The sequence below is a fragment of the Lynx canadensis genome, chromosome C1 (assembly GCF_007474595.2).
Source record: "Lynx canadensis isolate LIC74 chromosome C1, mLynCan4.pri.v2, whole genome shotgun sequence".
Classification (NCBI taxonomy): Eukaryota; Metazoa; Chordata; class Mammalia; order Carnivora; family Felidae; genus Lynx; species Lynx canadensis.
In genome coordinates this window covers 212,444,173-212,459,206 of record NC_044310.1, presented here as the reverse complement: position 1 = coordinate 212,459,206, position 15,034 = coordinate 212,444,173, and the positions used below count along the sequence as shown (strand labels likewise).

Here is a 15,034-nt window from a genome sequence, read left to right as displayed (position 1 = left end):
TCATGACCTCGGGATGGCAGAAAAAGCCACCGGGCACTGAGCCCTCACAGAGCTTGGAGAGTCATGATCTTCTTTGGCCCTTACAAATAATATATATAAATAAGGAGGGCAGGGTAAGGGCTACACGTTGACCCCCGAGCAGCCCGAGACTCGCTTCTTCTTGGTGCGGGGAAGTGACACCGACAGGTGACCGGTGGGAAGTAGAATGTGAGCTAACGCACAAGTCCAGCCCTCAGCGTGGCCACTTCCTGTCTGATCAGAGAAAGGGCCAAGTCACAAGGTGTGACCTCACGGGGCCGTGTCATCTCTGGAGACGAGGGACCGAACTACCTGGAAGAAATAGGCAACGAATAAGATGTGTTCGGATGCGGGGTTGTGGCAAGGACACGTCCCAGGCCACGGCCCCAGAGAGTGGCGATCCCATTTACAGACAAGGGTTAAATTAAAAAGCGAGGACAGGGCTGTGCACCCCACAGCACAGGCGGCCTGGGGACAGAGGGCTCTCTTGCCCTCACTGTGATCTCACCCTTGTAACTTCTAATCCTCCTGCCAAATGTAGTTTTACCCTCGAACGTTAATAATAAAGGGTCACAGAGCCATGGGCGAAGGGTCCGCTCCCCAAACGCTAGGGTCTAAAAAAGCGATCAAACAAGGAGTAATATACTGCACGTGAAAGGCAGGGCGAGGGAGCCGGGAGCCAGGTCGCATAACACTCCAAAAGTCGCGTAACTTTTAAGGGAAAGTCGCACCAGACACCAAAAATCAAACCCTGAGTAGGAAAAAAGACTTAGAAAGGCATGTGTGTTAGCTGTTTCCCGTTAGTTTGTGACAAAATGTGGGCCGGGGTGTCTCCTGACGGGGCTGTTCACGGAGACACAAATGCAACTCTCTGGAAGACACCAGAAAAACGGACAGCGCTGTTTCTCCAAAATTTTATTTTTAATTTAAATTACAGGGCCAGCCAGATATTCTGATAAGAAATTTACGTTTCCTCAGGAGAAAGGAAATGCTTTCAGGGCACTGTTAACAACTGTATACATCTCCACCTTTTTTTTTTTTTTTTAAGGGTTAAAAATCACATTGAGTAACTGTACCTGACTCATGTAAAATTAAACCTTTGTAACACAAAAAGAAACCACTTCCAGTATAATAGTTTTGGTGATATGAATATATTAAATGATCGTAACTTTTCACCTTTGAATGTTTTCACATTTTTGTTAGAAAACAAAAACAAAACGAGCCTTAACTATCCCCGGCTCCCAACGCAATGGTGGCACATCGCTGATCTCTGTGACGTGCTGCACCCTCGCTGTCTCCCACACACAAGTGCAGGTGCCACCGCCCAAGTGGAAGCTGTTTTGTTGTTTCAAGTTCTAAGAGCCAGTTTGGCGGGGAAACTTTTCTTCCACTTGGTGTAACTGATGTTTTCGCACCAAATCCAGACACCAAGCACTGGACCGCGAGACCCAGAACATTTCCTCGGGGTCGAGTCCCCCGTTCCCTTCCTAAGTATCTTGGGTATTTTTCATTTCCGGGAGTTTGGATCGCTTTCCCGACTCCCAGTAGAAAAACGTGACTTACTTTACACAGATTTTGGAAAAGACAGCCTCAGGAAAAGCAATTATAATGCAGACTGCCTTTTGACTGAGATAGGATAAAACACATTTATATCTTCTGGAGCTATTTTCCTCGCCGGTATTCCCAGGAGGTCTGAAAACCTGCCGATGCTTAAAACATCAATTGGGAGTCTCATGTTGCTGGCTGATAAATAATTCAATTAGTAAGAGAGGCTAGCAAAGAGTAATTATATAAATTTCTTAATCAGCTACAGCCATGCTGAATTCAAACTGGCAAACTCTGATTTGTTAAGTTGTTAGTTGTGATCTTTGTATCACTAAGATGAACAGATACCATTCTAAGAACTTGACATAGATATGTTCTAGGAGACGTTCTGCCGTGGTCACAGTAACAAAAAGTGGTGCAAAATCAGTTACTTTATAAATACTGATAATTTGCAGCATTAAGGAACAGGACATTAAAAAAAAAATAAGTTTCCCCATAGGACACCTATGACTAGGGGCTCTTCTTTTCCTAAGAGAAGCCAAAGTTTTAATTATTCAGTTTCACAACTATTGTACTGGATTACTTACTCTAAGAAAGAAAAGGTGCTCTACAGAGGTTCCCCCCCCCCCCCCACGAAGAATCAGCATGAACTTAGCATAATCAGCATCATTCATGTCTGGCGAGCTCATGACTCATTGAAATGAATAAGGCCGATACTGCGCAGGGAAGCGTGGCTGGCTGAGTGCCAGGCCTACCGAACGGCACCCCAGTAGATAGCTGAATACAAAGGATCGGTTTCCATTTTGTCTTTTAATGCTGTGATACTTAAAAGTTAAATCAGCATTTTCATGTGATCGGAAGTCTTTCAATTACATATGAGCATTCATTTTTTTTTTTTTTTTTGCAAAAACTCAATATTAGGTAATAGTTACATACTAATACAGTAACATTCCTCTGCTGTACAAATTAAATCATTTAAAAGAAAGGAGCATTCTAAGAATTATATACAAAAGAAACCTGTAAGCATTGTCGAAATGAAACGCAAGGTGTCACTGTTAGCTCTACTGGTTTAAAATACCTTCCAAAAAGTAAAATTAACAAATACCCTTCAACATATCCAGGTTTACAAGTCTCAAGAAAATCAAATGTCAAAAAATTCTAGAAAGCTGTGAAAAGCATATATACATTTTCCTCATGACCTTATGAAGCTTCACGCCTTTGAAAAGTTGCTATCGATTCATTCGCACGCCAACTTTATCCACCCCAAAAGCTCCTACCTTCGACACAGCTCCCCTCTGATCTCAAATACAGCTCTGCTCGATCTTCCTTCAGCGAAGGCGTACAACCTCACCGCGAACCCACGCTCAGATCTTTCACAGAGATCAAAGCAAGCATGCAGGTTGAATCTGAAAACACCAACCCCCTTCTTCCCTAAACCACACCGTCATCTACACATCTGCCTGCAGGAGCCCAGCCAGCCACATTCAGAACTCCCACAGCAAACAGAGTCCTCGAATTCTGAAGCGACACACAGATCAAGAAAAAGTCCACGTGTGCTCTAGTGGGCAAGAAAGCAGCAGCTACGTTCTCCAACTTGGACTAAAAAAAAAAACAAAAAAGGTAAAATGAAAAACCGTTCACTTAACAGCAGGTTAGCAGTAATGTTCCTCATGAACCGAGAAGAGTGCCTGATGCTGAATAGCTAACAGCAAACGCTGACTCTGGATTCACTATTTTAGGTGTTGATTGGAAATTAGGCTTCTTGCTGAGCTGGTCTCTTCAAATCCCTGATCTGTTTAACTAAATAGGTCTTCTCATCGTTAAATTGTTCGTCCTCGGTCCTGTCATTCTGAAACTTGCTGAGGAACTCTATGAGTTTGGTCTGGTTCTTGAGGAGGATGTCTAGGATGGGCTGCGTCTTGTTAGGATTGGCTACGAACACCTGCACGGAGAGAAAGCAGCATCAGTCGCAGGAAGGGATGAGACCCAGACGTCCGCCCACAGACAGCAGGGCACGCGTGGCACACGCCCGATGCTTCCCAGGGCCTGCGGTCAAGTCATGGTTCAGAGGATTTTGTTTTGGAAGACTGCATTTCACAAGTGGGGGGGGTGGGGGGTGGGGGGGGCGAGGTGGAGAATTACATGTTTCGGCACAAAAAGGACTGACAGATTCATTCATGCTCTGAAATTCTGCAGCTTGGTATTAAAATATAGACTGATTTTAGAATAAAATGGGCAGAAATTATTTCTGGGCAAGGAAAGTCAGAATGGATTCCAAGTACTACAACCTCCATGAAAAGCATTAAAAAATGCACTAAAAAATGCTTTACTTTGTGATCAGTAATAGTCTACATCAGAAATGAAGGCCTCTCCCCTTGTCCCCCAGTCCAGATGGTAGACCTTTCTGGGTCTGTTTTTGTCAAATGTTGTGCTACACAAATAGGAGCTCAGATGACCAACACGAAGCTAGTAAAACTCCAGCTAGCGGTAAATGCAGTGAGATGAACAACTGGAGAAGGAAATCCTGTCTGTGGCTCCCATGCTGTACCTTAAACACGTGGAAGGCCTCAAACTGGATGTTACGACTCTTGTCTCGGAGGAGATTCATCATCAACTTGAGGTTCTCTGGTTTACTGATGTATTTTGTCATAATTGTGAAGTTGTGTCTGTCTAACAGTAGTTCACCGAGAAGCTGAGAAGACATTTAAACAATTACTCTTACATTATCATCAAGATTTCAAGTAAATCCAAAGTTAAAAAAAATAATTCACTTTATAATCATCACTGTTAAGCCCAGAACATAGGCACTCAAAAGACCGATGAGTGGAACCGAATTACGACCTACAAGCTACCGAGAGCCCACCACTTGCCACCCGACACGTACACGGTTCTTCTGGGGGCTTAACCTATGGGGAGTCCAACACTGCTCCCTGGTCTTGACATGTGCCAGCGCACATTTGGCCCAGAATCTGCAACTGTCACAGCCTACTTTTCACATAAGCATTCCTGTCGTCTCATTAAAAAACAAAAACGGAAACAAAAAACTATCAAAGAAAATGGTTAGAAGATAGGTTATTGATAATTCTTGTTTGACTTAACTACAAATCTTAGTGTAATTAATTAAAATTATTTTATTTACTTGGATTTCCCAGGAAAGAGTGTTTCAGGGCCAAAGTTTTCCACACACTTACCCTTGAACTCGCCAAAGTTATGCTTTTATCATACCTGATTCAGGAAAGTTTATGAGTATTTCTCTGTTCGTTCTTTCTTTAGCAAACTATCCTGAAGATACTCTAGTTTTTTCTTAATGATTCATCATCACTAATGACATTAAGCTAAAAAAATGCCTGTGTCTCCAGGGCTTACTGAGGTCTAGAGTCATTATACCACATCGGTCCTTGATTTTCCAACCGTCCCTGCTCGCTCTAGCTCTCTTCGTCTGAAGCCAGTGGTCACCTCCTCATGTCAGTGAGTCAGCTTCTAGGTGAGGTCTAGCGTGCCCGCCGTGGAGGAGGAGTAGAGTTGCAGTCCTTGGGGCTGGGGCTGGGGCAGGGGCAGGGGCAGAGGAAGAGGCAGAGGCAGAAGCTGGGTCCCTGCATCAGCCCACCTGGGCTTGAATCCTGGCTCCCCACTGCCTGTAAGCTATGCAACCTTGAGCACATTAATTTCCTGGTGCCCCAGTTTCATCATCCACAGTGGGAGTGGATGACAGTACCTATACCTCATGAGATACATGTGTAGTGGGAAATAAAAGCACGAATATGTGCAAGGCACGTGGGACTGGAGTCTACATAGAGACATGGACTGAGCTCTAAGGGAAGGAAAATGCATGAGTAGAGTTATTCTGCCCTGGATTAATTGCTCTGGTTAATTCCTTTCTGGATTCTTGACTGTGTCCTAGATAGTTGAAAATTTCCAGACAACTATCTCTAGATAAGTAATATGTAATATTAAATAAAAAATAACCTGATGTGCAGGAGAACAAATCTATTCTACTTAGGATTTATAATGAAATTCTAGAAAGAATTCAAAAGCTCAAGCTCAGGTTTCACATCAATCTGAATCACAAAATGTACAACCATCAGGGCACCTGGTGGCTCAGTCGGCTGAGTGTCCGACTCTTGATTTCAGCTCAGGACGTGATCTCACGGTTCATCAGTTCGAGCCCTGCGTCGAGCCCCGAGTCTGGCTCTGCACGGACAACTCAGAGCCTGCTTGAGATTCTCTCTCCCCCCCATCTCTCTGCTCTTCCCCAGCATGCGTGAGCACACATGCACTCTCTCAAAATAAACTTTAAGAAAAAAACCCACAAACCCAAAATATACAACTTTCAAGGTAAGAAGCAACAAGTATTTACTCTTACGAAGACTCAAAAGTTACTATTAAGCATGTGAAGGGGTACAGCTTTCCTGGTGTTCATTTTCTATCACAGAAACCAAAGAAATACCAAGCATGGCTCACTTGGTTATCTGGAGGAGGATAACTGGTAGTTCTTTAAATTTCTTGAGACCTAAACAAAAAAGTTGGAGGTCTTGCACAGGGAATACACATTTGCTGGTAAAATAAATATAGGAATACTTAATGCCTGTGTAGCTGGAAAAAAAGAGCACAAGTAAAAATCCATGTTTAAAGTACCACTGGTTCTCACAATTGCTGCATGCGTCCTGAGGTGTCACAGAGCCGCGGGAGCCGGGGACCGGCCCCATGTCCGTGACCGAGGGCTCGCACACGCGGTCTTAACCGTCCTTTTCAGGTTGGCAATTGCAAAGTGGCCAGAAGGTCTTGAATGCCCTTCTCCTTATCGAAGCAACCCCAAGATTCAGAATTTGATTTGCGGACACACTACCTTCCTCCCCGTCTCGTGAGACGTATTGGCCCTGGAAGCTACTATCCTAGGTAGTCCTGCCTGGCCTCCTTGGCCTTGGAAGACACTGGCTCCATCCAGCTGCTCATGCCTGTGTGACTGCTGGGGAGACAGGGTATCCTGGCCCTCAGATATGAAGAGATCACTTCACTGTGTTGAGACTCACAGGGGAGCCTACATCATATTATAAATATTACAAGTATACATGACATTATAGTACACTGATGTACAGGGAAGAAAAATTCCTGAAACAGCTGCCAGCATTTCCACACCCACCCCTGAGGATGAAAGGACTGGCCTTACCGGCGGCCATCGCCCAGCCAGCGCACCTGGAGAGAGGACAGGATGGGCTGGGTGGCGAGGCCCCAACGGCGGCAATGAGCAGAAGGCACCCCAGCCTGAAGGGCCATTTCGGCCGTGATATATTTCCAAGCTGTGGCTATTACTGGTCCCCAACTGTAGGAGTTAGTCTTAAGAGAAAAGAAGGAAGCATCTGGCCAGATGGAAAGGATTCTTTTGGACATTTGGATGGTAGAGAGTGTTCTAGTCAAAGGATACAAAGTATAAAAGAGGCTCCTGAGGTCCTTTAGTCAATCCCCAGAGAAAGGTGAGGTCTTGAAGAGTGACCTCCCTCTGGCAGGAGGGCAAGCAGGAATGGAGTCCTGATCAAAATGAATTTGGACACCTCTGAGAGGAACAACTCGGAGCAGAACAGAATCTGAAGTGGACCCAGCAAAAAGTACAGGTGGAGTTAGGATTCCTCCTTCCAGCCCCAATCCTTTGTGAGCTGTACCCACAGTTCCTGTCAGCGCCACTTACTGACAGAGTGAGGGGTATGCTTTTGTTAACTGCAATGAGAATTTTCTAGAGCAGAGGTCAGCAAACTTTCCGTAATGGACCAGAGTCCATTCAGACGTGGCAGGCCCATAGAGTCTCTGCGGCCACCATTCAAATCTGCTGTTATACTCTAAAGTAGTCTTATATAATATAGAAGTAAATGAATGTATCTATGTGCCAATAAACCTTTATTTATAAAAACAGGCATTGGGCTGGATTTGGCTCATGAGCTCTAGTTTGCCAATCCCTATTCCTAAGTTTTAACTCTTTTTTTTTTTTTAAGTTTATATATTTAGAGAGAGAGAGAGAGAGAGAGAGAGAGAGAGAGAGAGAGAGAACGTGTGTGCATGAACAGAGAGAAAGGGAGAGAGAGAATTTGCCCAAGCAGGCTCCGTGCTGTCAGCGCATGGACCAGGCCAACACAGGGCTCAGTCTCACCTGAACTGAAATCAAGAGCCGGCACTTACTAGGCCACCCAAGGCGCCCCTTGAATTTAAATTTCAAATGGAAGTATGCGTGTCCTGGTCTGATACAAAGCGGCCAAACCTGCCTGCGGTTGAAGGTTTCACTGCTCACGGCCGCCCGCCCCCTCCTCATGCAACAGCCTGCGTCATCCCGGAAGCACAACAGCTACCAAGACTTCATCTAGTTGGTGTGATTCTAAGTTTCAAAAACAGGCTTCCAAATCTAAAATACTGCATTGCTAAGAGGTAGAGACCTCTTCAAAATTCTGCACGTTCTATGTTGATTTCTCCACTTACAAGCAGGTGGGCAGGTGCCCCGGGCCGACCACAGCTGAACTTCGTTTCCACAAAAATCCTGACCAAGGACAAATGTATTTTCCTCTCAAGGGTCTAAGACCCACACCAGCATATCTCCCATTCCCCAAACACAAATTTCACGCGCAGGGTGAAGAGAAGTAAAATACGTAAAATAATCAGTCATACCTTGAGTGACTGTCTTTTTGTCACATAGTTTTCTGAATGAAGTAACTTCTCATATTCACTGAAGAACTAAAAGACAAGAAAACATGTATCAGGGATTATTTTCTTAAAGACTGGTAGCGGACCTTAAAAAGCTTGAGCACAAACTTCTAACACCACGAAGGCCAACCACTGCCCATCTGTCTCACACAGCCTTCCTCAGTGGCGCTCAGAGACCCTCAGGCCCCCGCCCCGAGGATTACCTCCAGGAGGGGGGCTCCTGGGACCGAGTCCCGCCCAGGGCTGGCCAGGCCCACAGAGCTCGAACCTGGTCCTCCTCTGTCATCCAAACTCCACATGCATAAAACAGAACTCCTACCCTCCAGCTGTCCGCGCAAGGTGGAGTCTGCTCTCATTTCTTGGTTTTAGGTTAGAAAATTTCCTATTTTTTTTTTATAGTTCAGTGAGTCCAAAGCATATAGACAAAGAGAAAGTCACCTATTCTTTCAATGCATCAGGCAAGAGGAGAAAATAATTAAAACCAGACAAGAGGAGAAATTCAACACTCTCAAATAGGTAGGTGTCTTAGAAAAGGTGGGACTTGGGCTCAATCTTGAATAATAGCAGGGATTTCATTTAGAAAAGGGGAGGAGATAAAATGGGAAGGACACAGCATGAGGGAAGGCTGGAGAATGCACAACGTGACATACTTAGGAAGTGACACATGTCCACCAGATTTACACAGCGCTGCTCACTAACAAGCACGGTGTCACTGGCGTGGTGAGGCGTGGCAGCCGATCAAAGCAGGAGGTAGGAAACGGACAGGAGGGACACAGGGTCCAAGGCCACAGTTGCTAAAACGGGGCCTATGCTTCATGAGGGGTCCTGCTCAGCCACTCAGCTGTGATGCAGAGCAGGGGACTCCTCGAGGAGCTGCTCTCAGGGAACTGCACTTCTGTCACCTCACCTCGAGGGCTGCATCCGCTACAGGCCACCGTGATCAGATCCCCCTGAGAATGCCCCTGCGAGAATGTGTTTTGTTTTACAGATGTTGTCATCTTTCGGTTGATTTTGTTCCCCTGAGTGCTTTCGGTTATTAGAAAGCTCAGGGCCGAAGTGTACCGGATTTTAGATCGTGTGATTTTGTAATTCTGTGTAAAAGCGATCCTCCCGGTTTAATTTAAATTACCTGCCTCCTCACTTTCCTTCTCCCTCCCTCAGATCTGACTGCATTATCTACACATTTCTGTTAGTTGCCTCACATATTCCTGAAATTTTGTTGACCAGTGTCATCTATTGATAACCTGGCTGAAGGTTAATAATTGTAGTAATATTAATTACTAGCAAACTGACGTCACTGCCTGAAGTTAAACGTCTTGGAAGTTGGTTTGTATCTTTGGTAGGCTTTAAACTAAGATACTGGTATGTCAGATTCTTTCCAATCTTTGAGGCCATGTCGTAGCACAAACAATCCCGCTGACGTTTACTGACGCTCACCGAGTTCCGGCAGTGCCCTCAGGCACTCAACACACATGCTTACTTAATCCTCACAACAACCAGCCACAGCGCTTAGGTGCGATCACGAGCCTTCTTTTAGGGCTGAAGATCCTGAAGGCAGAGGGTGAACGAAGGCAGCCGCCCAAGGTCTGGCAGCACAAGGTGGGGCTGGCGCCCGAAGCCCACACTTCTAATTGCTGCAGAAAGGCACCCGTGAGGTGACTGTGCTGCCGTTTGAAACCAACGCACAAAGACACACACCACATCCCGGTGGAAAATCAAAAAACCTGACCGGCAATGTTTAAGCCCCTCCTGAGACTGTCTCTGAGGGACCGGGATGCACTCAGCACTGCATGCTACCGAGTGGGAGGGAGAGACGAACACACAGTTCGAAAGCGTAGATTCTGCTTCTGAGAAGCTTACAATTGAAATTTAGTTGAAGAGTAAAGTGAACAATGAAGTATCAGCAGTGCCTAAGATTTCAAAAATTCGAACGACTAGTGAAGAACGAAAACCCACGCCAAATCTCGCGGGTCAGACGGGAATTTCAAGCGGACTGTTATTATCCTGACTTCTCCAAGAACACCCATCGTCGGGCTGTGGGCGGCGTGTAAGTCAGGCCAGTCCGGCCTAAGGATGCGCCCGTGGGCACGGCGGGGGCAGAGCTGGTGCGAGGTGGGGGCGAGCACCTGACCCTGGGACCTGAAGGCTGCTGTGCGGGTCAAGGGCACTCAAAATTGTTTATGTCGCTCAGGATGTCGGACACCAACTCAAACTGCTGGGCTAGCCCAGTGTCCTCACTTTACAAAGAGGACGGACTTCTGAATCCCCGGGGTAATGGCCTCGGCCATGGCCCCGAGGAGCCAGCGGCAGGAGCAGGGCTTCCCGAGGCAAGTGCTCTGCTCGCCCTCACAGCTGCCGCCCCCCTCTCTCTCCCGGAGGTGGCAGCAGTGTGGGCAGCCGATGGAAAGGAAGGGAAACTTAAAGTTTGATAATAATTTTCTTTTTATCTTAAATGTATTAACTGAGGGTCGATGGGGGGGGGTGGGAGGTGCGGGGAGGGTGGGTGATCGGCATTGAGGAGGGCACCTGTTGGGATGAGCACTGGGTGTTGTATGGAAACCAATTTGACAATAAATTTCATATTAAAAAAAAATGTATACTGTCCTTTGGCAGCAAAGGGCTTTTACTTCCTCCCCTAAAGCAAGAAAAGAAGGGTAGCGTGTCAATCAAAAGATAAAAATTCTGCTTCTGACCAAGTAACAGTCAATACCTTAGTTCAGTAGAGAAATGATTACAGCACCGTCTAAAACCATTACATATGCAAAATAAGTATCCGGGATACAATCTAATTTCAATCTTTCATCTCTGGTACAAAACTTACAGTTTTAAAGTAGAATTTCATATACTTACTTTATCATAATGCTGTTCCAAAAATTCTGCACTGAGCAATTTATGTCTTGTAAGTAAATCCTAGAGAAAGAAAATACACTATTTTACAGCGATTCTGCATTTAAGTTCTTTTAGAAAGAGAATCCTAAAACATGCCACGCCATTTTACCTGATAAAAACTGTTGTTAAAACTCACTATACTTAAAAACAGTTGCACATGAGTTGTACTGAAAATGTGGATTCTACGGAAGAGCAAATAAAATCACTAATAACTGGCAACTGTGATTGTGATGGTGATGACTGGTCGCGGGTCTACAGCTCTTAGAAGGAAAAATTTAAAAACAAACACATAAGGCAAGAGAAATACAAATTCAAAGAAAGGGAACATGGCAATAAAGTGAAAGAAAAGTAAATGATTGTGGTAAAGTATCAAAGAGAATACTGCTTCTGGAGGAGAAAGAGGGAATTTCTTTCATTAGAAAAAGTACTGGAGGTTCCATTTTCTTCCTCCTAACTTCTGTTATATTTAGTTTCATATCTAATGAAGTCTTTTTTTTTTTTTTTTTTTTTTTGGATGCAAAAAGGTGATTTTATTAAGGCTCAGGGACAGGACCCGTGGGCAGAAAGAGCTGCCGGAGACAGACTGTTTTTAAAAAGCCCCACTGTGGTGTAAACATTAGCTCCTAAGTAAGCACAAGGCTGCCAAAGTGTGGGATCAAACGTCAGAGTGACCTGGAGCCCAGCTGCATTCCTCACCACGTGGCTTTCCCAGAAAACAACTCCAGGATCATTCATTCAGAAAACATATACTATGTGCCAGGTAAAGTTCTAGGTGCTGGGGCTCCAAAGACAAAAAGATGTGGCCCCTGCCTTTAAGGACCTAAAAGTTAGCAATGACTAGCCTGGTTCTCACCACGTGGGAAAGAGAATGGGAACTCAGGACAGCATAAATGGTCAATATTTGTGAATTATGGAATAAAATTCCTTTAGAGCGGCCTACTGGAGAGGTTAGTGCCAATAATCCCCTTTCTCCGAACCAACTTTCCTTGTTCTCTTAGCTGTTTATGTTTGAGTGGCCCAGGTCACAACGAACCATTGTTTCCTGAGGTATGTCCAAGTGTAAGATCGGTCCTGAGAAACGTTCAAGGAAACGTCCCATGGCCAAATGCACGTGGAAAATGCTATAGCTCTGGTTCCCTTGTGGGGAGCTGGCAGGTCTCGAGAGACCCTACAGGGAGCTCTTCTGTCATGTACTTTGTTACTGCCCTTCCCAAAAGGCCTTCCTCACACAGGCTTTCCCCTTGGCCTGCTGACCTACTGACCACCTTCGGATCTCGCCCCCATATCACTGCCATAGCTTCCAGACTGGTCACCAGCATGGACAAAGTTGTCTTTACGTCTGTGAGATTACATGACTGCCATCTCCCATGCTAGACTGTAAGTTTTATAAATACCACGTTCATGTCTATTTTTACGAATCTTTGAATCCCCAGCACCAATGCAGTGCCCAGCACATAGAAGAGTGTGATATTTAATACATAAATGAATGAACCAACAAAATCAGGAAACAGGTTTGGGAAAACATCACATCAAGCAATCCTTAAAGCATGCTTTTAAGAAGGTTTCTAACTCCACCCCAAAGATTTACAGGTGTTCAAACTGCTGGATAGGGTACGCATCGTATGCCTTTCTTGGGCAATTTTTTCCAAATCCCCCTTGGGGATTCAATAGACAAAATTAGAAAACCTGGAGTTTGAGCATCCTCAAGAAGCTGGAAGAGAAATGCCATGAAGCTTCCCAGTATGGGGGAGGAGACGGGGGCGGGGAGAGGAGAATTTATATTAGTGTAGTGGCCCACAGGGTCAGCTATTAGGGAGACAGGTACGTGAGAACTTGAGGGCAATATATGAGGCATGCTTGTTAAAGGCACCTCCCCCTTCTATAGCTACTGCAATCTGCTTATGGTGGTCCCCCCGGTGTAGGAACCTCAAGGGCAGGGGTTTGTCTGGCTCACTGTTGAACCCCAGCACCTAAAGAACAGTGCCTGACACAGGGTAGGCAGACTCGTGGAATGAGCCGAATGAACAAATGAATAAACGGATTAAGGGATTAGTGTGTCAGGATCCATATAAGACTATGTGTCATTTCTACTTTTTTTGTGGCTAAATCATTCTGGAGACCACTAGAAGGAAGTACAGAGAAAAGAACCTGGTGTTCATTGCTCTGCCATAATCTGACAGAAGAGAATGCAAAGGAGGGGATCTTAGAGACAATGGCTCTCAACTACGGTTGAATTTCAGGAACAGGAAGGTAGAAGATATTGCTCTAGAAAGCAAAATTCCTAGACACGTTGTGCAATACATTTTTACTGAAGTTTTGAGTAAGAAAACTACTCTGAAGGATAGATCTCAAGTAGGAACAAGAGCCTCGCAGCTGGGCCACACACGAAAAGGGGACCTCCAACGTTTCCCCAACTAGGAAAGATTTTCTTCATTATCATCTGGTTTAAAGAGACCAGGAAACTCAGGAAACCACTGCCAATGTAGGAACCAAATCTCAATGGCCTTGGAGCAGGAGAGACTGAAGGGGCGCTCTGAGACGGCTAACATAGGAGACGGACCCCAATGCACAGCAGGACGAAAGCCCCTTGTTAAGAGGGCCACACCAGGGCCTGGAGAGGAGAGTGAAACACTGGTAGGAGAGGAGAACTGCCGAGAGCCAGCACAGAGAAAAAGGCTGATTCCAAGCTGGGAAGAGAGGAGGTGGGGACTTGGGCAGAGCCTCTACCTACTGAGCGATGAGAAGGAATCTCACCCTAGGAGCTGGAGCCACATGCTTTGGAGGGCTCCCCCAGGGTCGGGGACAGAAACTGACAGAAGAGAAGATGAGGGGGAAAGGTCATGCAGTCAGTGGTCAGTGAGCTGCAAAATTTCCAGCGTGCCACATGGTCCCAGACCACGAACTGCTGGGTCGGCTAGCAGTGGGGAGGGGAAGCAGGATCTGATTTCCCACCTCCCTAAATTCCAGTACATCCAAGGCCCTGGTAGCACTGGCACACAGGGGTCATCTCCTGAGCCCAGCAGATTGAGCACCAACCTTTAGGGTACACTGAATTTAGAAAGATTCCTAAAAGTGGGTCTGGGACTCAAACAGCATGTTGCAAGGACAGCCCTGGGATCCCTGAAGAAATGCTGCTGACCCCGGGGCTCGATTTCACAGAGCCCTGGCAAGTTGTTTGGCCCAATTTCTTCCTCGATGCTTGACCATGTACCAGGACGAGAGACTCAACTCTACCAAATGTGTGTGGTTCACTTTTGGAGCTCTTAACAGAAAGTTCTCCCTGTGCTAGAGTCAAACCTGTCCCCAGGTTATTTCCAGAAACCGTCAGAGCCGACAGAAATAGGTTCAACCCACTTTCTATAGGACCCCACTCCACATACATGAAGTGCTCTCACGGCAAGTCCCTACCGAGTCTTCTCTTCTCCAGGCTAAATACGTCCAAGTTCCTTTAACCACTCCTCGAAAGACAGGATCTGAGTCCCCCTCACCATCTACTGTCTTCTGAAAGCCATCTATTTGTCTATGTGCCTCTTACAGTGTAGCGCCTGGAACGGAACACATTTATGTGCTGTTACCTTAATGGCTCACAGTGGGGCCAGACCGTCAACAGCTCCTTAGGTCACACACTACGTGGTCACATGTAGCTCTGGGGCAGCAGCATCATACTGTTTAATTTTACTGCACGTATTCAGAATTCTGTGTACTCAGAGTGGGCTCTGTAGGCAGACTGCCTGGGTTCAAATTCTGGCCTCCCATTTTTTGCCTGACCTCACCCAATACCTCTAGGCTTCAGTTTCTTTCTCTGTAAAGGAGATAGTAAAAATACCTCCCCCAGAGAGTTGGTTGAGTAGGGTATGAAATTGCCTGCACTTTAGTAATTGTTATACTTAGCAACTAT

General features: G+C 45.8%; 1 protein-coding gene across 2 annotated transcripts in view; it reads right to left on the bottom strand.

Annotated features, from left to right (window-relative positions):
- Positions 1–918: 918 nt before the first annotated feature.
- Positions 919–15,034, bottom strand: part of CAB39 (calcium binding protein 39) — an 87,873-nt gene continuing 73,757 nt past the window's right edge. For both annotated transcript variants that reach the window (XM_030327044.1, XM_030327045.1), the window contains exons 6-9: positions 11,098–11,157; positions 8,212–8,277; positions 4,112–4,255; positions 919–3,505 (exon numbers count right to left, since the gene is read on the bottom strand). In XM_030327044.1, the coding sequence (XP_030182904.1) occupies positions 3,317–3,505; positions 4,112–4,255; positions 8,212–8,277; positions 11,098–11,157 (459 nt within the window). In that variant the 3' untranslated portion in view covers positions 919–3,316. The remainder of the gene's footprint in view (positions 3,506–4,111; positions 4,256–8,211; positions 8,278–11,097; positions 11,158–15,034) is intronic.